Source organism: Heliangelus exortis, chromosome 3 (genome assembly GCF_036169615.1).
Source record: "Heliangelus exortis chromosome 3, bHelExo1.hap1, whole genome shotgun sequence".
Classification (NCBI taxonomy): domain Eukaryota; kingdom Metazoa; phylum Chordata; class Aves; order Apodiformes; family Trochilidae; genus Heliangelus; species Heliangelus exortis.
Window position 1 is genome coordinate 49,014,649 of NC_092424.1, and position 25,927 is coordinate 49,040,575.

The window sequence follows — 25,927 nt, forward strand, 5'->3', positions numbered from 1 at the left end:
CACATAAGAGCCCAATGAAAGGACTTCATTGTTGGATGTCACTTTTTTTCACTGATGTGAAAGGCTTCTCTCATCCTGGCTTGTCCACTGAGCTTATTCCTACCTGTGATGGGCACTCCCCCTTTCTAAGGGATGCCCCCCAAAACAAAACACTGCAAGGCAAACTGCAGCTGTTGGAAACATGCTGACAGAGCACTTGATTTTTAGCAAGACTCTGAAATTCATCATGAATTTCATCAGACATTCAGATTTCTCTGAAAAACATATGCAGAGAAAGAAGATGGTCCATCTCTGTTCAGGGACTGTAGGTGTGTATGGTTTTCCACCCTGTTTGAAATTTAATTCCCTGAGCAGGGTTTAATCCCAATTGTACAGTGTTAGTCTCAGACCAGTAGTTCTCTATGCTTCATTACAGAAATATCATCAGAACCCTTGGCAGATGACACTGGCACATATGTTTTGTTTGGTGTGGGAAGAGGCCCTTACATTGCTCTGTTAGTGGATCAGTAATGTGTTTCAAAATAAATTTGTCAGCTTGACACCTGCTGTCACCAAGGCACAAAGACCTGACAATCCTGACATACCATCATTGAAGTCTGGGAATGCTTTCCACACCTCTTTCCTATCCTAAGGAATTTTTGAATTTTTTTTTTCTCCAGCAGTAGCTCAGTTTAGCTTCCCCTCACTATTTGTGATCCCAGAGTTGGGAGTATTTTTGACAATAGAAGTTTTAAAAAACTTTGGAAACAAAAGTCAAGCAGTTTCAGCTGACGTATGCCTCAGCAGCATGTCCCCCAGCTTCCCTTTCTGAGACTGCAACTGCAAACCTTTGTGCTTTAACATCACTTATTACAGAAACAGGACTCAGCAAACTAGTCAGGCACTTGCAGAAGCCCATTTTGCTTGAAATACTCCCCAAATCCAGACACATTCATTTACAAACATCTGTAGTACCTCCTGCAACATTTCAAGTCATCCTGATTTTTCCATTCTTCACAATATTTTCATAGAACACAGAAGATCATGTAGGGAGTGGTGCTGTGTATGATGTGTGGCAAAGCAGAGGCTAATTTCTTGTGTACTATTCAGTTGAAAATCCGGATGTGGTCTTTGCTAAACGCCTGTCCCACAGATATTTGTAATTAAGCCACTTCTTTTCTTCTCTTTATTTTTTTCTATGGTGATTTAAGAGTTTGAAAAGGGAAGAGCGAGGAAGTTTAGAATCTCCATATTCACTTCCTGCTTGACTTTAAGTGTGGGTTGAAAAGGAAAGTGTATTGTATCAATAGAACAACTGCCTCCACACTGCAATTTGTAATGACTATTTAGTTTTGAAATAACAAGTCAGCTAATTCTTCAGAGCATATATGTTCTCTGGCATTCAGACTCCCACACCTGACAAGCATAGGTTAAAAGGCATTATCACAGTAAACAGCAAAAAATTTTGCACACTAGGAGTAATCACACTATTTGTCACTTTAAAGCCCACTTGAAAACTAAAAGCTCCAAGTTTCTTATTATTGCATTATGAACAATTTACCACTTTTAGCTTTTTGCTTCAGTTAGTTATCTCCTTTTGAGCTGTTTCCCCTTCTTGGCTCTGTGGTTGTACTTTTGTGGTATTCAGGATGTGGTTTTCTTTCACCCCATAAAATTAACCTTACAGAGAAAAAAAGAAAGAAAGAAAAAAAAGAGAAAAGTTAATTATTGTCATTAGATTGTTTTTGAGTTGGGTCTCAAGGTCAGATAAACATAGATGTCAGCACCAGAAAGGTGATCCCTCTGCCCCTGGTCTGGGGAAGAGGGTTAAGAGTTGTCCCTTTCAGCAGTAAATCATTAAATTAGCTCAGCTGTGTTGCAGGACCACAGCTGAAGATGTCAAAGCTGATCTTAAACTCCAACAAAACAAGTGTTCCTGATCTGATTCTAGCAGCTCATCACTAGTAGATGGCTTGCTGGTGTTCACAGTTTCAGTCTGATCTGGGTAGCCCCAGAGAATTGCAGGTTCAGTTTAAATACCCATCTGCAAGCCACCTTCAAACTAGTATGTCCCCCTTCTCTTCAGCTGGTGTGATTACACATTCCTCATCCTTAGGAATATTTATTCTTGTTGCTTTGTTACTTAAAATTCTTGTTAGTCTCCCCCTCTGCTTCCAAAGAAAATGGTTTCTTTGTGTTCTCTTCTGGCCAATTCTTTTCATGGCACAAAATAGATCATTTCAGATGGCTCAGTTCAGCCAGTTTTGGGTGACATGCAAGCCTTGCTTCCCAGGTCAAGGATTGTCTGAAAATTGGGACTTACTCCAGACTACTTATTCTCTTAAATCAAAAAGGCCTCCAAACCAGTCAACTAACCAGACAACCAACAGCAAAATACACAGAAACCAACCAAAAAGACAAAAAAAGTCAGAGTCTGTGTAAGGCCCCATGGAAGGCTTATCTACCTTGGGCAGACTGACATGGACTGACAAAGGGCTTGGAAGGATATCCCCAGCAGCACAGACACCTACAGAATGTGTCCAGGGAAGAGCTTAAGTGCATGGGCAGGGTTAGCCCTGACAAGCCATGGGCACTAATCCACACTGCTGCCATGGGCTGTCCTGTCCCCAGATATGTGTTAATTCCATGAGTGGGCAGGGGAAAGCAGGCAGCTCTGCAAGGGTCCTCAGGAGCTCCAGTCTGCACACTGTGGGCCCAGAGGGATGTCATAGGAACTCAAGTGTTTGGGTAGTACAGGCTCCTGTGGGGTACAAAGTAGGGGCCCAGGCACCTCTGTGCTCCCCTGTCAGTGAGCACTCCTTCAGCCTTTCTCATTTTCTCTGAAACATGAGGCTATACACATTCTTTAATCCTTAGGGCTATTTAAATTATCTCAAAAAACTCTCCTGCCACCATCCCAGACAGCCAAGTGATTTGCCTGTGGCTACTTTGGTCTATCATAGCCTGTAAATCCATACATGTTTTAAGATGCCCTAAGCCAGAAATTACACCCAAAGCTTTTCTTTACCCTGAACTGTCCCTTGCTCATGCAGTAACAGCAGCCTGGACAGACATGCTGTGAGCTGGAGCAGGGAAGCGACAGAATTTATTTTTTTATTTATTTATCTATTTATTTACCTATTGGATGAGCTGTGACCCAGATTAATTGTCCCTGTCATTCCCTGCTTGCACCAAGGGTTGTGCTGGAGCAGAGGGGTGGATAGAGGAGCAGGAGGGAGCAGCCAGGAGGGCTGGAGTTCTCCCCTGGGCACATGGCTGGCTCCTGCTGGCCCGGGGCAACCTCATATGCTGATAAAGCTCTGCCTCCATCATGCAGCTCAGTGATGGGTCTTTCTGGGCATCCTACTGGAACTATGTTCTCCCTGGTGACTGTGACCCTTCTTTCCTCTTCAGCAGATGCTCACACCTTAATAGACAGTGTGTGCTGTGAGATCCTGATCTTCAGTCTCCATGGGTGGTAATTATCTGTATGTCTCACTCTGCCTGGCAAGGCTGAATGACCCTGTAACCTCCCTCCTACTTGCAATGCTCTTTTCTTCGCAGCTCTTAATGATTTCTTTCTCTCAAAATACTTCAACTCTTTCACTGATTAGTATAATCAAGTTAAAATTCAGAGCAATCTTTTCCAGCTATCACTTAACTTGGAATTTAGGACATGTGTTTTGTACTGAAAACTTGTCTGTCTTCCCAACTTCATCTGTTGGCTTAGTGAAATACATTTTAGAAATCTCCTATCAGATCCTGACTCATACCAAAAATATTGAAAATTCAGCTCATTCTCCTGCAGAAAGGGGATGTGGCCTTGCTTCTTTGTATGTAGACATCTCTTGAGCCAGCTGTGGCAACCATGCACAAAACCTGACCTTTCCAAGGATGCAAACACCAGAACATGCTTCTTCTAGGTTGATGCTAGATTTAGAGACATAAGAGGATTACTGTTTAGTTGAGACCTTTAACGATCTGGTGCTACATACGAAGTATGCTTACCTCCCCAGCCACCTTGCAGACTGCTAGAGGGTTGAGGAGCTGAAAAGCAGGTTAGAAAATGTGTGGAGTTGGTGAGGTGCCCTTTGGGAGTGCAAAAGACTGTCAGTCTGAGTGCTGGAGCAGAAACTTATCTAAGGTGGTATGACAGTGCGTGACAGGGCACATGGCACAAGGTTTCTCTTTTCCTGTTTTAATTCCAGGAGTTGTATATAAATTCTTAAAAACTGGGGAATGATTCAAGGCTAACACTCATGTATCATCACATCTCTTGAAGTTCCTCCAGCCTTCTTTCTTCCTTATGTTATTGATGGTGAGCTGTTTCCAATTAGATTGTATAAAATCTGAGGCTGTGCTTTTCTGTGGGGATTGTGAAAGCTTTTCTTACAGCTCAGACAATGTCTAGTGTGGAGGATCTCTGACTGTGGCTTCAAACGATATGTTACACAATGTCCTCTGCTTCAGTTATCTTGGATGCTAGACAGATTCATTCAATTTGTGTCTGTTTGGGGAGTCTGGATGAGCAGAGAGAGTAATTCCAGAGCAGAAGGTGAATGTTTCTAGTTTCATAGCTGTTCAGATTTAAAACATTACAGATAGCAATTCCTGCTTTCCTACAATCCTGACACAGCTGTTTGCCTCGTGGGATGATTAATTTATACTTAGCAGAAAAAAAATAATGGCAAGAGTGACTCTTCTTTCAGATCTTTTATATTCCTCACTGCAGATTTCAACAGGCCTGTTACCTGCCCTACAACTAGCTAGAAGCACTTTTCTGCTTCAAAGAATACAAAGTAAAGCAATTAATCCCCTTCTTTCAAGAACCCTCTGCACTGCCACCCTTCCTCCTCTGCCAGACTCCCTGTCACTGGACCCAGGCATTCATTAGAAAGCAGTTCAGACACTTTGGTGATGGTATTCCAACTCCTTGTTCAAAATAATAGCAGATCCATCCTGCCCCTGGGCTCAGGATACAGATAACCCCTCATCAGGAATTACCTTGAGAAGTCTGCCCCCCAAAAACCCCATTAATCCTCATGCTGTGAAGATGGGCAGGCTTTTCTGGTAACCAGGGAAATGTATATGAAGTTCCACCATTGCCTGCAAGGCTGGAAGGAAGAAGAGGGGCTTTATTCCATTATTAAAACTAGAGGGGGAAAAAGAGAAGTACAGGGATCTGGGCATTAAACCTGAATCAGGGCTCTGCAGTATTAGCACACACTACTAATAAGACAAAGCAAGCCTACAGAGATACTTCAAATTGAATGCTTGAAAAGAATTTATTATTATTTATGCAGTTGACAGTGATTTGATAACTGCAGAATAACTCACTGAAGTATAATGAACACATGCATTACATTTCCCATAAAACTATATATCCAAATGTCACTATAAATCCAGATCAAAATTCAACTGAAGCATGAACCTTGAGATTTAGAGCTGGTTTCTGTAGTGTTTATACTGTATATCACTATATAGGCTTCCACCTTGACCAGAAGGCTTTAATTGAGCTTGGCAGCATTTTAACAACAGCATCCCAAAGAATGCAAACCTGTCAAGGCTTATGGGGGTTGCATACTCTATTACATGTATACCTGTGTTTGATTTTGACTAAGAAGCACAACTGCAGCCACAGTAAGGAAAGAGGTTTCCGTATTTTTAACATATTAGGAAGCATTTTAGACTGTCTCAGGCAGCAAACTTCTTTCTGCATTTTACATAGGAGGATTTCATAACAAGACCTACAGATGCCCAAGGTCTGGAGAGCAAAATGCTCTGAACTCACTCTGGGGTTATAACTGAGATATACAGAGATACACAGAGTGGGAAAGACAGAATGCAGCTAAAAGGAAGCCAGAAGCAACAGCAAGCTGCAACATCTGAGGGATGACAGCTGGAAAAGCCTGTTGACTCAGAAAGACCCAGCTCTCAAGCAGTGCTCTGAAACAAGAATTTTCCACCTTTTCCAGAGTCCCTGAGTAAAGCTCACAGTGGCTGTATGCCCTATATTGCACGTGCAGCACTAAGCATGTCTGAAATATATTTAGAACTGGATTTATTCTCTCTGATAATCAACAGCATGTTGCTACTTGTTTTGTATAATTAGTTGGTGTGACTGAAAAAAAAATTATTTCTGACTTTTAACAAAATGAGCACAGAAAGTATAAAGCTCTTGTTCTGTCAAAAGAGGAAGCAAAATGGATCTGTAGAAATGTTGGCTAATCTGTTCAATCGGAAGTTTAATAATCTCTGTAACTTTAATAAACTGTAGAAGAGAGCATGTTCCTAATTATAATCACCTTTAAATTGTAAAATCTCAGAGATCTCGTAACACCTGGCAAGGAATTAAATTATTCTAGAGACTTCAAAGTGAGTAGGTTTACAAAATTGCTCAGCAGTATGTCTTATTTGTGTTTTATTCATAATAGTTCAGAAGTCATCTCAAGGCATCTACCTCTCCAAAATGGGTATGCATGTATTCCGTGTACATCATGCTGTGCTCCCATGCTTTAGTGTGTGGTGAGAAGAATGGCTTGTTTGGCTTGTGAGCAGCTGTACTGAGTATATAGTACATGCACATACCATCCATGAATCTGTTGTTTTGAGGTAAACAGAAGTGTGGCAAGCATGCACTATGACTGTTTGTTTGATGGGGCAAAATGCTGAATTTTGATTTGCATTTTATTTGCAATACAATGATGACTTTTTTTTTTTTTTTTTTTTTTTTTTTTTTCAGAAATTCATTGATACATTCCATGTGCAAAAATACCTGAGATTTTTGTCAAAGCACGCGCGTGTGTGTATATAATTTTATTGATACTGGGGAAGATAAATGAGAGTTTGCATCTGCTCTTAGGATCAGAGAGAGGAAAAAAATGAAGTGGAAATTGTCTTATACTAATGGCCAAAATTGGAATCTTCAACCCCAATTTGGCAATTGCATTCCAATTTTAGCAATTTGGCATTGCTACTGCAGATAAAGCACCTAGGAGACTCCTCATTTTGTGTCTTCTTCAGTATGGCCAAAGTTTCCTTTAGAAGAAGGAAGCACATGTAGTGAAATCCTGTATTATGAAAGCTAGTGACTTCAGCTAGAGCTCAAAAGTAAAAGAAAGGAACCACTTAGAAAAGCAAATTCTGGGAATAAGAGATGCATGAAAAAGCAGGAGCTAAGTATATATTAAAGACTCTACCCACAAAAACTTCAGGTGTTGCTTTTGTAAATAAGTTGTGAAAGGCAGATGCTCCTTTTTCATCATTTCACCCTGCACTGAGAATACTGGGGAGAATTCCCACTGGCATCTAAATGCACAGCAGCCCTTGCCATCTGGTATGTAGAGTGCATCAGGGCTCAGCAGAGGAAACAAAGACAAACACCATGAGAATTTATTTTAAACAGTATCGTGCTGGAGTTGAGGAGAAATCTGTGTGGCGAGTCAAGGTGACTGGCCCAGTGAGCAAGAGGAATAAAAATGGGAAAGCTCACAGTGACCCTTAGGCATAGGTGAGGGACAGGCACCCTATTGAGTGGTATAGCCACCATGTGTGCACATGTGTATAACCACTCACTGGGTGTCTTTTTCTTTTCAATCTTCAGGAAGAGGCAGCCAGAATTCTCGCCCACCAGCCAGTGTCCGTCGGCACATGTGCAGCTTTGAAAAATCCCACACTGCAGTGAATGTGTAAGAGAAGCTGCATGACAAAGAGTGGTCTTACCCCGTGCTTTCTCTTTCTCATTGTTTATCATGTCTAATGATGGGGCAAAGGTGGTGCATGCCATTAAGATGGGAAATTTGCTTGTGTCCTCTGTTCCGCACAATGCCTTAATCTGATTGTCCAGATGTGATGAAGAGGACATCGAATAATTTTTTTACAGCTTTAACTTTTTTTTTTTTAAAGCCTTCCAATTTATTTGTAAATGCCTACAACTTTGCAGAGACATCCTTCTTTTTATTTTTATTATTTTTTTACTAATTGTACCTTCTTTTTCAATGTAGCCAACATTTTTTTCTTTTTTACAGTTTTGCATGGAGATGACATTATCCTGCGTACTTTAAACAACAGTCTAGTGGGTGTCTCACTGCATGACACCTTTGCTGTGCACAGGTCCAGCTAACTGTCCTTGTTAGTGAACTGCTGCTGCAGGGCCAGCAGAGGGAACACAGAAAACACTGGTTCGGTGGGACTCACAGAACAGGGAAATCACAAGCAGACACATAAATAAGACCAGCAGAATCTGCCCTGTGAATAGACAGGTGCCCTAAAGTATCTTTAAACAATAGAAAAAAATTTCCTGTTACAATTTCTGAAAGACGTTCAGATTCTGCATATTCTGCATTCAATGAACTACAGGAACGTACAGCTCTTCCCGAACAAGAAGTGCAAATACTGCCCTCTGTGAGCAAACACAAACCTGGTGGAGAAAACATGCTTGCTGCTGCAGAAACAGAAAGGCCTCATTTCTTCCAGCATAGATTTATGTTCGTTTCCATGTGATAAACTGCAGATGTGAAGCAGTCCTGCTCCCTGCCCCAGGGAAGGTTGTGCAGTGACTGGGTGGAAAGCTGCCTGGAACCCACTGACACAGCATTTTGAGCAGCATGTCTCTGTACAGCCATAGATGCTGTTCATCTCCTCTTAATCTGTCACAAAACATTCTGGCTCTGTGTATGCCTCTGACCATTTCTGTTACATGTGAGCAGGTAACAAAGATGCTAATTTAATCAAATCTGCCTTTCTGATTTGCAGTTTGGAATACATGCATACAATAAATCATATATTTGGAGCAGTGGCGATGGTTTTACAGGGTCTGTGCAGCAACCAGATTTGCCACCCTCAAAGACAAGTTTTAAAAAAACAGTGTAAGGAGCAGTACAAGTATTTTATTATTATCTTCCAGTCTGACAACAATATGCCTTTCTTTTCTGATTAGGAACAAGTGCTGCAGATTCCCAAGGCACAGATAGTCAATTGTCTGGAAAGACTGATGATGAAACAGGAGCTGAACACAGATGTACCAGTAGCAGGCAAAGAAAGGCAAATGCAACAGCAGATAAAATCAAAAATAATGAGCACAAGCTGTAAAACTACTGAGCAGTGTGAAGGCTAAGCCACCCATTTTTTGCATGACAATATTTGGGATTTTTTTTTTCCAGTTTGGGAAAAAAAAAATCCATATTCACATGATCTCCTGAAAATCACCTGTGGTGAGACTCTAACCAGTCAATGGGGACTTCAAATTCTTCTGGCAGCTGCACAAATAAGAAAGGCTTTAAAAAGAGCAGAGCTTTTCAGACCTGCTGAGCATGAAGCTTGCTATTTTGGCTTCTCCCCCCCATCCCTTCCCCATAGGCTTCCCCTTCCCTCCCACCGGGTCTGATGCAGTAGGCATGTGTCTGACATATCACCAGATGCCCATCACCACTGTATGGCCTCATGGCTGCATCTCAGTCACCAGAACTGCAGCAGTTTGCAAGTCTGGATTTTCCTCAGAAAGCCCTGCTTTGCTACCCCAGGATGCTAGAAATTGCCACAGGTTTCCCCCAACCTCTAGTTATGAGCAAATAGCTGTAGGGTCTTGAAACTCTCTTGTGTTTTGATATACACAGAACTTAACATTCACTATTTGTGCTAATGTTGATCTTCAGTCCCAGTATGACCCTGGGAGATGACCAAAAATGCAGAACCATGAAAATATAGAATAATAAAAATTTATGATCATATTAAAAACTCAGAAACATTAGCTATGAGTTTCAGGACTCTTTTCTTCTGAATCCAGGCATTTGTCACCATGGAAACTTTCAGATACACCCAGAAAACCCACAGGCTTTACTAGTTTTATCTACTGTAGCATATTAGAGAGAGATATATATTACAAAACAGGGGCCTCATGACTAAGTTTCCTGTGGCAGCTGGGTTAACTTTGTACTCCAGATGCTGGCATGCTAAGGCAAATCTGATGGCTCTTCAAGCACTGTTTAAACTGTTTGGAGTTTATCTGATTCTCAAGTATTACCAGAGAACCTGACAAGTGATACTGAGAGAAAGATCTCATTGACTGCTACCCCTGAAAGGGCTGCACACTTTTTGACAACATATATCCAGAGCAACAGGCTTTTACCAGTTCATTAAGAATTTATTCCTGCTCTGATACAGATGGAAATATTCTGGATTTTCAGTACAATTTTTCCCTTTTGTAATAACATCTAGGGCCTTCAGTTGTGCATCTCTATGCAGCACCTTCCATACTTTTCAAATATTTGAAATTTCTTACAGTTGTTCCATTAAGTTCCATACATTCAACAATTTTATCTTTTTCTCATACTCTCTGTTCTCCAACCCCAATGGCTGTTGTTTGGATTTTTTTTTTGCTGTTCTGTATACAGCTTCCAGTTTGTCAAGATCTTCCTGGTAAAAAACATGGCACCCCAATTCATTTGAACCCATCAGATTCAGAGAGGATTACAGAAAGCAAGGGCAAACCTCCAACCGTCTTATTTATTATTAAACTTCATCCATAGGAAAGCCTTCCTAGCCTCTGTTCCATGGTTTGGTGCTTTTGAGTAGGGAACACATAAATCATGGGCTATTTTTTTGTGGCTTTTCATTGTATTCAAAATTCATTCACTAGTATTTTCTATTCAAAAGCAGCTCAAGATCTCTCTCCATTATATTTCTTTTGATGCAGTGTTTCTTGAAGGTTATTGATCTTCATAGCTTTCCAGTCCCATACACTATTTTGTCTTAGTTGCACCCACCTACACTTTTCCTAAACAAATTTCATTCCAACATTTTCTTCCCATGTTTCTAAGCTTTCCAGGTCCCTTTGCACAGCACATTGTTGTAATTTCAGTTTGCAGGGTCTATTAGCTGTGCTCCTATTTGTGGCTGTCTGAATAAATACTTGAGCTCAGGCATTGCATCAGTAGAATGTGCAGCATGAGCCACACCTTCATATAACACAAATATGTTTCTCCATTGATATCCAAGGATCCAGGATGTTTTCCATCACAGTTCTTCTGTGCACTAACTTTAAAATCCTTAAAATAATTACAAAGGTGATCCATCAGGATGTATTCATTCTGAACATTTGATGGGATTTACTTATGAATGACAGCAAAATAAGCTGATTCGGAAATTTTCCACTACTGAGAACACTTGTTAATTTCACTTTGATTTGCAGGTTTCTGAACTTCATTTCTTGAACACTGGAAGAAGTTGCCTGCTATTTGGGACAATCTGTTTATTACCCTGAACTTTGTATTATCTTTTAGAATAAGTTGTTTTTTCCAAGCAAGACATCAGTAATTATTTTTTTGTTTCTACGTTTTCAAAATACTTAGCAAAGGGTTTGCAAGCTGCAACACTGCTTTGCATTTCTGAGGACACCTTCATAATGCCAAAACCAACCCAAGCAGTTTGCAAACTCTACAAATATATTTCTCCAAAATAAGCGTTAACTTATTTTTAGTCACTTTGTTCTGACAAAACACATCGGGGAACCAAAAGTTTCTTCACTGATAGTTATATGGATGACTAAAGTATGACATAGCTTCTATATTGCAGATCAGACTAAAAATTAATACTAGTAATTATAATTACTATTTATCCCTTCATACACATCAGTGTGATAATTTCATACCTTTGTTGAGCCAGGTAGGTAAGATCTGTGATACACACTTAAGTGTAGGGTTTCAACTACATTGAAGCATTTCAGTGAGCATCTCTCTCACTCCCCTAATTTACAGTTGTATAAAAGTGCCCATGGACTCATAAGTAATAGTTAAGTCCCAATTGAATAAATTTATTTATTAATGGGATACTTGGCTATATATGAATTGCTGGATTTGGGAGTACTTTCCTGCCCCTGGGCCCATGAGCCTAGCAGCTACTCAGTTCCATGGCAGTGTGACCTCCATCCTGGCTCCTGCTTTACTTATCTGGGTGACCAGGGCTCAGAGGGAGGGGAGGCTGGCACACTCTGATCCTGCTCTGAGTGTCTGACTTCAACCTGAGGATCCTGTGGATGGAAACCAGGATCACATCACTGGGTACTCAGGCTGGACATAGCTACTGCATCTGCATTAATGACTGTATAGTACCATAGAATCACAGAATGTCAGGCTGGGAGGGGCTTCAAGGATCATCTGGTCCAACCTTTCTAGGTAGGAAACATGGTTTAGAGCTGGTCCAGCACCTTGTCAAGATGAGTCTTAAAAGTGTCCAGTGTTAGGGAATCCACCACTTCCCTGGGGAGATAATGCCAGTGTCTGACACTTCTCCTAGTGAAACATCTTCTTCTGGTGTCCAGTTGGGATCTCCCCAGGATTAACTTGCATGCATTACCTCTTGTCTCTTCCATGTGACTCCTTGTAAAAAAAAGGAGTCTTCATCTTCTCGGTAGCCAACCTTAACGTACTGGAATATGGCAATAAGGTCTCCTCTAAGCCTCCTTTTCTCCAGGCTGAAAAATTGCAGTTTCTCAGCCTTCCCTTGTATGGCAGGCTTCCCAGTCCTTTTGATCTCTATGGCCCTTCTCTGGGCTCTCTCCAGCCTGTCCATATCATTGCTGTATAGCAGGGCCCAGGACTGACCATAGTATTCCACGTGTGGCCTGGCAAGTGCTGAGTAGAGAAGGATGATGACTTCTTTATCTCTGCTGGTAATGTCCTTGTTGATACAACTCAGCATCCTGTTGGCTTTTTTTTGCCTCTGCAGTATACAGTTCACTCATATTGAGCTTATTGCCCAACAGAACTCCAAAGTCCATTTCCACAGACCTACTTTCCAGACAGATGGGTCCCAGTTTGTACTCCACTCCTGGGTTGTTTTCCCATGTGCAAGACCCTACACATGTCCCTGTTAAACTTCATAACACGTAAGATTAACAATTAAATTTTAAAAAGAAGAAAGTCATCAATATGATTGGTGTCCTCTAGAAAGCCTGTGTGTAGCTCAGTTCAAAGTAATAAAGCCTGTGTGTAGCTCAGCTCAAAGTAATATTTAACTTCTGCTCACTCACAATCCCAAATCTCATCAGTTTCTTCCCCAGCAAGACAGCCTGACAGCATTGTTCTCAAGTATTTTTTGTACCCTTTTAAATATTACCTTTAAAGCAGCTCAGTAATTAACATAGAACATTGTGTCCCATGCCCAGGGCAATGTTGTCCTACAATGAAGGCAGAGAGTGACAAGGAAAAGTTAGTTCAGTAATTTAAATTTCCAGAAACACCAGTGGGATGGTAAACTTTGCTCTAATTATAGCACAGAAAGCACCAGAGCCACACTGTGAGAACTGCTGTAAGATCCTCTTATCACCAAGATGGAGATTACAGTATAAGTGGACTGAGGATGAAATTGGTTTGCACTTTTTTTTTTTTTTTAGGTGATAATAACTGATGTGCAACCAGCAAAAAGCCTGAGAACACACTACACTGGGGCAGGAGTTGATGATAGCTCCTTCACAGGGCTACAAAGAGGTTAAAGCTGGGTTAGTAGAAGAGATGAGTCCCTATAAGCAACACTCCAAAAATCAGGTTTGCAGGAACATGTCAACAAACGTGGCCTGCTCTGTTAATGCACAGCAGGGCTGACAGCTGCAGCTCTAAGAGATGGGTCCTGTTTAGCACAGGGAGATATGGATTAAAACCACTTCATTCCCTTAACCAAATTTCATGCCCCCAGTGGCCTTACTGAAGTGTATAATGGAAGAGACCTTGAGGATACCAGTAAAGCACCTGCAATGTACTGCAGTGCAGATACTAGACTTGAATTTTAAGCTTGTTAGTTTAGGTCCTGGGAACACTAAGGCTGCAGCAGGACAGGGGTTTTTTTTTTAAGGGTTGTTACTCCTTATTACATGACTTTCAGAGAAAGCTTGCAGGTGGCTTTCCTGTGGGCAGAGCATAGATCACTCATCTGGCTTTCCTGGGAGGGCTGAGAAAGTCTTAGTCCAAATGCAGTTTTTGGATGGGATCTTTCCTTTCCTCTGCTTTCCTGCCCTCTCTGCTTAAGTGCAGAGGGACAGCCCTGTGTGTGCTTTCTGGAGCACAGGTGCCAGGTGACCAGTGAGTGTCCCTACTCTTTTGAAGATGGGAGCTTTATCTGTTGACTGGGCCATAAAAAACACTGTCCTTGTCTGGTTGCTGATATGTTCAGGGTTTGGTTTCTATCTAATTTTTGCTGAAAAAGTAGTTGGGACCTTCTTGGGTTGCATTTAATGTTCATTCCTTAGATCTTACCTTTATAGAAGGGAAAACTAGGTTATCTCAATGCTTCCTGCTGGCTTTGTTACTACAGGGACTACGAGTAGGTCTGGCCAAAGCATCAGTCTGACACTGAAAGAAAGGGAACATGTATCATAATCTCTGCTCTGAATCTTGTCTAATTCTACCAGGCCTGCCCCAAATTACTGTATCCATCATCTCAGCAACCTTAAGATGCTCCCTCAACTCCTGGCCACTTGAAGAAAATAACAGATCACAACTCTGGCATTCCAAAAGAATGAAACAGATCAAGGAATGTCCCTTCCTTTTTAACTGGAAGGGCTCTTTCTCAAGCGCTTTTTCTGACAGCAGCTCCAGGTGTTTCACTCTGGCATTGGCAAGCACAACAACAGATGACTGTGCATAAAAAGTTCAAGGACAAAAAGGTTCAGGAACAGAGGCTGAAAGTTCATAAAATTGTCTATGCTCTGGGTCTCAGGCTTATACCTTTGCTGGTGAGAGAATCAGAGAGTTGCACAAACTAGATTAAATTATACCAATTGGGCAATCATTTTCTACCTCCCAAGCATTCAGCCTCTAAGATATAAGTAAATCTTTGCTATCCAATGCCTAAAGTCAGACTTCTTCAGGACCTTGCTGTGTGGGGAGGAACCACAAGTTGTGAGGTGTTCAGACTCCACATTGCTCCAAGGAAGCCAACAAGGTCAGACTCCTCAGGTGCTGCAGGAGCAGGGTTCTTGGATTGGGCCTGTGACTGAATCAGGTTCAGGAAGTCCTAATCACAAGCAGGAACAGGATTTGGGCAGCTGGAGATACTTAACAACAAACAAAAATCTTGGGCCAACTAGCAATCTGCAGGCACATCCTACAGCTGGGTAGGGGTATTTTGGAACACAGGCTCAGATGTGGATACTTCAGTTCTTTAAAAGACTTCTGGCAAGTAACTATTAAGGACTGAAGTTGTTTTGCAGATTGTTTAGGGTCTATAATAATAATCTGAAAGTGTCTGAAAATTATTGCCCCAGAGACATGCAGAGAGTACATTGTAAAGATTGATGCATGTATTAAAAACAGCACTAAGTAATAGTAATAACTGAAAATAGTGACAGATCTGCTCATGGAACTAATAAAAATTCTCAAATGAAATACACTTACATCTACTCACCCCAAATGAAGAAAGAAAACCACAAAACCTGGACAAAGCTGTGGCAAAAACTGAGAAACAGCAGCTAAATTCAATGTATGTTCTTCACTATAAAGCCAGTTTTATGTGCTGGTAGGATACTGAAGAACCTGTCTGAACATTTAGGCTATATGCAAGGATTTGAAGAAACAGTATTTGGAGTGCTACACTGGGTATATACAACTAGAAACCTTAAAATCCCTTGAGGCTCCAAGGAGTTCACTTCTAGGCAGTAAGTGTGAAGTCTAAATCCGAAAGGAAAATTTATACAGGAGAAAGTTAGAAAAGGCAAATCAATACACGATAGACATGAAATGGGTAACCTTCCCATTGATAAAAACAAGTAAGCACCAGTTAGTAGCACCTCGTCACTGCGCAATGGAAAAATCATGCTTTCAATATGCCAGCTGTGATCTGGCTCAGTGCCCTCTTCTGCCTTTTTCTTGAAAAATTATCCCTTCACCTGTCTCACTGAGATCCAGTTCAGGTCTGGAGCTCAGCTCCATCTTCATTTTTTGTCTAAATGTCAATTAATGCCACTTGAGATGGCTGATCTTTATTTCAGGACACAGGAGTTTTTTCTTGCCTTGTTACTTGTACATCCTGCCTGATTGTGTCAGTGTCAGCAGGACTCCTTGCCAGCTGCTCAGCAAGACAGAGCTCAGGTATTTCTGTGACAGTCCTGGGATTCCACCTCAAACATGACCAGTGCTGCATGGACACAGTGAGGAGAGCAAGTTGAGGAAAAATACTGGAATGGGAAACTGAGGAGCACAGAAATGGAAGGGAGAGATTTCCCAATGGAAATCACCAGACTGACCCCATGGAGAGGCATTGTGACTCAAAGGGTATTTGTCACAAGGCCATAGGAGTCACAAGCAGCAAGGCCTGGCAAGAGGAAGCAAGGCACTTTGGTGGCACCAGCTCTCCTTGCAGAGCAAGGTGGCAACAGAAAAATAATCCTGATTAAGAGGTTTGTTCATGTTTGAGTATTGCAGTCCCAGAACAGTTTGCTTTAAGTGCAGCTGCTGACTTAGGCTTGATTAAGTATTTTATGGAGAGTGTTAGAGAAGAGCAGAACTTGAGAGTCAGGGGGAGGAAAATGAACTGAATAGCAGGATGATCTGAAGACAGAGGTAGTGAGTTCCTTAAAATAGCAATGCTTGTCTTTGATGTAAATACAAATCTTGGTAACAAAATGAGATAGAGACCAAACAGATGGTGTGAAGAGGGATTTAGAAATGAGATGATGCACCAGAGCTAGATATGAAGAAGTGATGCAGAAATGGACTTAGCATAAGAGACAGCAGATAATCATCATGAGGGTTTTTTTTTTTAATAAAAGCCCTTTAGAGTAAGGGCTTTGAGTAAGCTATAGTATCAGCAAAATGCAATATAAGACCACTTGACTTATTTTCCTTACAACAGGAAGAGACTTGTTTTGAAATTAAAACAGACGAAATGTGTTTCTGTGTGAAGAGCTGGTAGATCTTGGTATGTTAAAATATTACTTTAGAAATCTTTCACAACCAACAGTTACATTCATTTGCTTATCTCTATAGCACTTCAAAAACTGTCATACCACAGCTCATATTGATCAAAACAGGAGTGCTTCTAAACCTTCATTCGTATCTTTTCATTGATCAGTATAACACAGAGGTTTCATTCTTCAGCTGGGAACCTGGCTTTTTTTTTTTCCCCTCTAGGTTAAAGCTCTAAATTTGAACAGTTCCAGGTCCTATCAACTACATGCTTTGGGAAGTTAAGAATTTTTTCGATCAACCTGTTCTTGTGAGCCATTTCCCACAGAGGTGATGGTCCAGCATTTGAAGCCTGGAGTAGGAGGTGAACTTCCCAGCTTGGATCCATCTCAAATTCTTTTCTTCTCCAGGAATATTTACTGTTCAGCAGAAAAAATGCCATATTCTTTTGTACATTTCTTTTCCCTTTTGCAAGATTTACATCATCTGTGTTGTACTAATTTCTTCCAGCTATCACAAAGTCAGACGATTTTTTTTTTATGATTTTCAGCTGGTAATTCTTTATTCCCTGAAAAAGAGAAATGCAGGAGTCTGATTAAGGAAGAGCAAAATACTCAGAACAATATTGCAAGCTGTATATAAGGTAGCCTAGTGTGTTCAGTAGCAGGAGGCAGCACTTGCTCTGCCAGCCTCCCACCCAGACAGCCTCCCACCTGCGCTCCGATCACAGTGTCTGAAATGTAGTCATTTGTTTACTTCTGTCCCATGAGGGATGAAACCCTGAGATAAGGCTTCTTCCCATAAATTATCTGAGAATTTCTCTCCAGTCTCTGGTTTCCACCCAGGTGATAGATCTAATTTGTAAATGCTTTCTACTGCTTGACTTGCAATTAAGCAACTGCTTGGTGCTCTTAAGTGCAGCTGCTAACGAGGTATCACTCTGCTTAGGGTGCTGCTCCCTGCAAAGGTACAGAGAAATGCAGAAAACCCAGTCCATTTTTCCTCAGAGACAGACCTGACCTTCAGGTCCTCACTCAGTGAAACAACCCAGAGTTTTGATGGGATCCAGCCAAGATGCAAAGTTGGAGGGTTTCACTTGCTATGATCATGCCGCTGCTTGTTCCTCCACCCACACAAACCAACTGTTTTCAATATCAGCTTTTTGTTCTGGTTTGTAAATAATAGTCACTTGGGAAGCAAGCCATTTGCCTCCTACCTGACAGAGGCCATACCTAGGAGTCCTTCATTTTTGTATTAGCTAATCTCTCCCTAAATGCAAAGAGGGGCCAGGGAATAAAAAAGGAAAGGAAGGGTTAGTGAGTGCCAAAGGCTAAGGCTGGGAGCTGGTTTTCTTCCAACAGTTTGGAGATGCTTCCTATTATCCAGCACAATCAAATCTCTTCCTGTGATGTTTTTCCCCTGTTTTTAACTTCTACCTTGCAGGGTTGGGTGAGCAAACCTAGATATGAAATGACATAGGTAGATACCTCAAAAACACTGCCAGCCCTCCCAGGGCCCTCCCCGTGAGCTAAGCTTTCTAGGCTGGCTGTAGGGTGGGTAACCATCAGGGAGTAATCACCTTTAGATGAAATCACAGTAATTGCTGCTCTTAACAGACACTGTTTTTTCCTCCTGTAGTATTTCTGGGAGGACATAAGGAACTGGAGGGGGGGAGGCTTATTACTGGGACAAAGCAATCGGTATTTTTGGCTTGTTTGTTATACTGCCCTTGTTTGTGTAACGTAAATACAATAAACCCATCTTTATTTTATTCATAGTTCTAATGGAAAGTCTGTGTCATGGTCTGAACCAGGTGGAAGACAAGACCCCAAGGGGGAGCACACATGGCACAGACTCTCAGTGCATGTGAAGAACCAGGAGACAGGGTGCAATCAGACAGCGGTGATCAAACCCCTCACTAAAAGCTACCACAGCCAAAGCAAGAACCAGACTTTTACCGATATCAGCAGTAAGACTCCATGCAATGTGGAGGAGGAAGAAGGCAGAGAGCCCACTCACCTCAACCAGCCCAGCAGCCCCTCCATGGTGGTGCACAGGCGAGTGGCGACAACCCCCCCGCTGCAGGCCACGACGGAGGAGACCCAACTCTTCTTGCCCGAGCAGTCCCCCAAGACCCTGCCCCTGCAGCCGCAGTCTCTCATGGACCAGCTACAAGGAGTGGTCAACAAGTTTGCCACCGGCATCCCCGACTTCAACGCCGTCCTCCCCGCTCCCAGCCCGGGGAATGGCGTGCAGTCCCCCTGCCAGCCCCCCCCGCCTCAGCAGCCACCCCTGCTGCCTCTCCAGGTCTCCTCCTTCAGCGAGGAGCCCCTGGCCGCCCTGGCAGAGGAGGTGGAGAGCGAGAAGCTGAAGCTCATCCAGGGATATGTCTATGAGAAGAACCCAGAGGAGGAGACGGATGAGGAGCCAGCGACCAGCAAACTGACTCTGGAAGACTCTCCGGCCCTGACGCCCCCGTCCCCTTTCCGGGATTCGGTGGCTTCGGGCAGCTCTGTGCCCAGTTCCCCTGTCTCGGAGTCTGTGCTCTGCACCCCCCCAGATGTGACCTATGCCTCTGTCATCCTGAGAGATTATAAGCAAAGCTCGTCCACCCTGTAGTCGCAGCAAGGGACAAGAAAAGAAGGACTTTGGCAGCTGCCCACTGTGAGGTCCTGGGAAGATAAGTCTCCTAGGGCTGAGGGGAGAAAGAGCAAAGTTGCACATGACAGGGAAAAGACTTCATCCTGCACTTATATAAGTAAAGGGAAAGAAAAAAAAATCCATTCAGAGGGCTCAAAATTCTCTAGCTGTTAAAAATAAAAATCTTGTACTTTAAGAAAATAATAGAGAACCATAATGAAGCACAAACCCAAGAGACAACTTCTCTAGCAAAAAACAAAAAAAAAACAAAAAAACAAAAAAACCCAAAACCAACCCAAAAAAAACCCAAACAAAAAACCCAACAAAAAGCAAAACACATACAGGAAAAAAAAAAAGACTACACTTAGTCACAACCTCTCTTGGCAATGCTTGAAAAGGTCTCTGGGAAGTGTGACCTTGAGAAGTCATTAGCACATCTCGTGACTGCTGTGGAAGGAGAACACACCCAGGAGCTGGAAAGGCAGAGTGTTGTGCGGAGGAATGGAGCTACTTGGATATGAGACATATATGCATAATTTATTTTTGGGGGGTTCTATAGATGGTAGAGCTGTGTAATGTGCTTGAGGAAGAGGAGGTGAGACGATGTGAAGCACATGGCTCTTACTGACTATTGTCTGAACAATTTGTTCTTCCTACTGGGCTGCTTTTTTGGGGGATCTTATTTCAGTGTTGATTGTCAACAGAGAGAGAAATATGATCACGACTTGAGCTTTCTGAAGAAAGCTCTTGCTGTAGTACTTGTAATAAGATAAGGACTTAGAAAAAACTGCCCTTTTGTATAAGATTGCAAACCATGTGGCTAAACTGTTACACAACATTTCCTGTAGCAGAACAATATTTATTGATGAACTTTTCATAATACGACATATTTGCCATGTGATTACATCATTCCTTTGTGTTTCTTTGGAATCAATACACTGGAAAATAGCTGTATACTTAGAGCAACAACTATTAGTCTGAAAGAAAGGCAATTCCATACTGGGGGCTATAGAATCAGTCTTGAAGCAAGAGAGTGAGCGTACGTTTGTGTTTCTGTGTGCGTGTGTATGGTATGTGTGAAGAGTAATGTCCAAGAATTACCACTGAAAGACTGTAGTATATACTATGAATATTTTTATGTTTAAATCATGTTTTATATCACATTGTTACAAATATTCAATAGATCTTTGGAGATTTGTATGCTGTGCTAACACATTCTTTTTCATATACAAGCCGAGACAGTTGTTACCCTTATAGTAGGGTGCTTTATTTTGCAAATATTTTATGATGTAGACCTATGGTATTAATAACCTGTGCATTGAAAACTTATTTTACATGTTTGCAGCAAGTGTGGTTAACAAAAAAAAAAAAAAAAAAAAAAAAAAAAGGTCTGGTTTAGAAATTTTGCACATGCCAGTATAAAGGCAAGACAGGAAAAGTAATTAAACTGTTTTGTTGCTTTAGCTAATTTAAAATAAAATCATGTCGAGACAGGAAATTTCATCAGTGCTTAATGTGTGCATAAATTCCCAGGGTTGGTTATAAACAGTTCTTTTAATCTCTTTGTGATGTTTAGTTGTGTGTTCTTTCTACATGCCTTCGCTTCTGTTCAATATACAATAACGTATATTAAAGACCACTCCTAGGCAGCTGTAGTTCTGTCATTCAGTCCTCTTTCTCTTCATATGTTTGCTAGATACGGGCCTAACCAAAAGCTCCCTAACAGCTGGCATGTTCAAAATCCAGGTTTCATTGCTGTGGCTTGAACACCATTATATTTTATTATCCTATTTATGAATGTGCATATTATACAGGACAAGATTTTAGCTGCTATGAACTTTTATTGTGATACTGAATTTAGCTGTCCCACAGTTCTACACATAATTTCCAAAGATATTTTTAAGGAAGCTCTTCACATTAATGTAGTTGCAAAACCTGATTTTAACTATGCTTCTTGTGAATATTCTATTAGGGTTTTTCTGAATTCAGCACATTTCTACTCCTTTTGTTTCTTTTCACTTGAATTTTAAGAAGTCCTGGTAGCAGTCACCAATTTTTCTCTGAAGATCCAAATCTAGTTGTTTTAATCTAATAATACAGTAGTGGTCTTGGAAGGTTTGGGTGGTCCTTAGAACCAGAGAGAGGCTTTTTTACTCATCCTTTTTTCATGATGTTTGCTCCTTCCAATATGATTAGTGGCCAATTGCTATTATTGTCCCAATGTGGAAAGCATGGAATGACTTTGCCCAAAGACACAGTTATGTCTTTGCCAGTTGATGGATGTCTCTGTAAGGAAATAAAGACACGTAAGGGTCAGCTGGTTGATTTTTGTCAGCTTCAGGTTTGGGTTTTTTTTTGATTTTTTGTTTTGGTTTGGTTGTTGTTTCTTTAATGCTGAGTACTCATTAAAGCAATGAGAAAAATGCCATCTTTGCTGATCACCAAATCAGCAATGAATTCTACCTTCTTATAGTCTTAGTAAAAGAATTGTTCATAGAGCTGTTTCCCAAAACATATGTTGTCAAAAGCACAGAGCTATTACTAGGAATCTGGTGGTTGAAGAAATCAGAGAGATAAGAAAAACGGGAGACAACAATGTGGCAAGGTACTATTACTTTCATATCTGTCTGTTTTGAACATATTAAGCACTGATTTTATTACTGCAGTGTAATTATATCATGAGTAGGAGTTTTCTTGAAATTCAATATACTAGCTTTTAGTTTCTAATTGTTGAAAGTGGAAACATACACATACTTAAATATATCAAAAGAGCAAGAACTCACCTTGTGTATGTAGTTGTATGAGCTATGGAGCTTCTTGTGAAAGTTCTTTCTTTTAGTCTGTCAAATGCTTGATGAAAATTGCCTTTTTGTCAAAATGATCTTGAAAATGCTGTAAAATAAATATTTTCTATTTATTATTTAAAAATAGAATGCTAAGATTGTTAATTTTTTCTTGCTAAGTAGAATATAACTGTGCCTAGTAGTTGATTGTTCCAGTCCTACTCAGTGGTGTGTGGAAGAGATGGTGCTCAAATTGAAGTATTGATTACACTGTGGCATGAGATGGTGAGATGGTGGAGAGTTGGAGGATTTTTGTTTAGGAAACAAACCCCAGCTTTTTGACTTCCTAATAAAAAATGGGAATAAGTATGCATTTGGGCTGCCATGTAGAAGAGAATTCAATGGTAAATTACAGGAAATTTTTCTTCCCAAGGACATGGAGAAACACCAGCCCTTCACTGGAAGTACTCCATGTGTTTGACCCCGTGAGATGTTTGCTTCTTCCAGTTCTTCCTCCTGCTCTGCAGTTCACACTCACTGTGGCTTTTTGGGGACTGCTGAACTGCTCTATGCCTCAGCAATAGGCTCAGGAAGGTGGGAGCATAAAGGTTTTTTCTGGAGCACTGTTGAGATTTTCAGACCCAAGCATAGAAAATGTAGCTCTTTTTCTCTTTGCACTTGCAAATAGGCTTGTGGCCCCTTGGTTTGGATCTGGCCTTGCAGGAATTGACATCTGAGGAGTCAGTCTACCTTCAGCTCCTGCAGTGCTGGAGTACCAAGTGCAGCATTGTGGTAAGTGGTAAAGTTTGGTCTTGTTTGTAGAGACTTGTTATTTTGGGGTTTTTTTTCCCTTTTTCTTTTTAAATTAAAGTCCAGTCGGTCTATGTCTTAATAAATGTTGTGCTGATCAAATAGACACAATTACGAAAACATCCTCAGGGCAACGCAATAGTTACTCCCCTTCAGAGCACCCAGTGCAACACCATTCTTGCAACCACTGCAATCAGCTACTTTTTGTGGGACCCAGCTCACAGCATCTGATCCTGACACTGCTACACATCTCAGCAGTCATGTAGCATTTGGGGATAAATTGTACAAGAAAGATGGGAATGCGTATGACAGTAGCATCTGAGAATTGTGTAAGAAATAACAATTGTTATCTCTAAGCAGCTACATGTATGCTGTGCAAATGAATTAATTTTCAGATTTCCATATTCACATAGGAGGTTAGTACTAGTTGGTTTATGCATGACTTTCCAAACAGTCTGACTAGCATAACGAGCCCAGCAAGTCTTATTTTATTTTTGATGCAGTTTCAGGTTTTGTATTGCTGTGCTTTGAGCTTCCATTATAGATAAGGATCGTTTCAGTTTAAGTCATTCTAGACCACATAAATATTTCAGTTCATATTCTTTTTCTTTTTTAAATTTCTCCACATAAGCATACAACAATATGAACAGTACCAGAAAGAGCAGATTGGGCAAAATCTATATAAACAGACTCCAGTAGACATGAGCAAACAACAGTTGGTGGGAGCACTAAAGGAAAACGTGTAGAAGGCCAGATGCTCCAGCCTGTCAAAGCTGCTTTATTAGTCTCTAGATTTCATGAGAAGTTCTTAATGTGCTTTAGTCTGGCAAATGAAAAGACTGCTCTGGTGCTGCAGTCTTTTTAGAGTCGTTTTAGCCCGTTTCAAGGACAGATAACATGACAGGTGGAAAGGGAACAGAGTTACATGCCTTCACCAGCATTTCTGTTAATCTAAGAAAAGGCGTCAGAAAATCCAAGGCTTAGGAGACACAAGAATGAAAGCTTTAAACTAGAAGTAAGCAAATCTGAATTGTCAAGATAATTGAGTACTGCAGCAGATGGCTGGGATATTTAAGCAAATTTTCTTTAAGGCTTCAGACCAGTGAAGAATTCACAGGGTATAATTGTTAGGCTTCTTCTATGCAGGGGGTCAGATTAAATTATCATAATATTCACAAGCTGCCAAAAATGCCCATCTAAAATAGCTTTACATCAAGCAAATGAACGACTGGTCCAGGACCACAGTGCAGCAAAGCAGCTTAGCATACTTGGGCTTTGTCTGCAGCTTTCTACCAAGGACAGATTGTTGGCATCCCCACCATCCTAGTCCTGCTCAGCAAGCTGAGTGTCTGGACCCAGACTACTGTGTCACATCCACTTTGCATGAGGTAAGTGGCCAACAGAAGCAAAAGGCAATGGAAATTTGGCCCTTGGAGTTGTATTTGTCATCCTCTAGGGAAGAACAGAGGAGCAGGTTGCTAATAGCTCTACTCAAGGTCTGAGCGTCTGTTGTAAATGTTTTTTACATGTGAGTGGGAAAAGTGTGGTTTTGCAGATTATATTGTTGTGGTGGATTTCTTTCCCAAATAAATCACTAGACACTTGGCAAATACCTGCTTGCTAATCGCTAGGAAGGAGAAGCAGATTCTGTAGTGAATATCAAGGCCTGTTTTTATCAGCACAAGATTTACAGCAGGGATAATAGGAAAAAGGGTGATAATAGATGTTATGCAGCAAGTCAGATTAAATTATTATTATTATTATAGTAATTATTATAGTACTGCCACAGACCCCATATCTGTACCTGGGTCCCCATCTTGGTGAGCCTTGCAAGCTCCCAAACAGAGATGGTAAATGACAGCAGGAGTGACCACAGATAAATCCCATACAACTGAAAAAACAAGCAAGGTATTCTTTGCTTTTGCTAATTCAACTGCCAGTGCTCAGTAAATCACACAAATGAAGACTACTCCCTACCTGATAGAGCAGGTAGGTTGGTGTGATACCAAGAAAGAGCATCTGTTATTTACTCAGTTTCAAAGGTAGGCGTAAGCAGTATATCTCTACATAAGTAAAATATCATTGTGAGTTGTGGGTTTCCACAACAAAAAGGCCTCTTAGGTAGGTGGAGAAGCAGCTGGCACAGATACTGGTGGAGACAGATAAGAGCTTAGGAGTGGTATGTGTATCTATGACATTCAATCCACCCACTTATTTATTGCACACCATACAACATGTAGGTGGCAGAAGATCCATCCTCCGCCCACGACACGGTATGGTGCATGGGACACCTACCTCCCTATACCACTCTGAGTCTGTGTCAGGAACAGGGATCTGCAAGAGCTCCTACATGGAAAGGTGGTGTGCCTGGGGCCAGCTCAGGATAAATGAGTCTCTGGTTGGCTCCCTCAGAATCCATTTTCCTTACACAAGGTGTCTTTGCAGAGCGCTGAGACCATATTTTCCTTGCAGGCATCAGCTAGAGATGTGAGATTTAGTTTTTGTGGAGGGACTGGAAAGAAGTCAGTATTTTAAAAAGAGCTCCTCTCCAGCAGACTACCTGAATGCTGTGGTGACAGCAGTCCTTCCCACTACAGCTAAGCAGACCTGTCAGTCCTACTGCTCAAATCCAAGTGATGATGACCATTGCTTTCCTGAGTGCCCAGCAGCAGGTGCAGCCAGTGATCTGTGGGGTGTCTACAGACCCCATACACATGCTGGCTGGAAACATCATGCCTGCTGCTCCCTGAGAAGCTGGTCCTGGGTCTGAGCAGAACAGAGGGCTCACTCTAACCTTCTAATAGTGACACAGGGAAAGAG

The 25,927-nt window shown here is 41.4% G+C and overlaps 1 protein-coding gene across 6 annotated transcripts in view; it reads left to right on the forward strand.

Annotated features, from left to right (window-relative positions):
- GRM1 (glutamate metabotropic receptor 1) overlaps positions 1–20,901 on the forward strand; it is a 179,025-nt gene extending 158,124 nt beyond the window's left edge. For 2 of the 6 annotated variants that reach the window (XM_071740511.1, XM_071740512.1), the window contains exon 9: positions 18,653–20,901. In XM_071740511.1, the coding sequence (XP_071596612.1) occupies positions 18,653–19,493 (841 nt within the window). In that variant the 3' untranslated portion in view covers positions 19,494–20,901. Of the gene's footprint in view, positions 1–6,413; positions 6,453–7,582; positions 7,668–18,652 lie in introns of all 6 variants that reach the window. The other 4 variants (XM_071740514.1, XM_071740513.1, XM_071740515.1 and 1 more) reach the window with 4 other exon arrangements.
- The last annotated feature ends 5,026 nt before the right edge of the window (positions 20,902–25,927 follow it).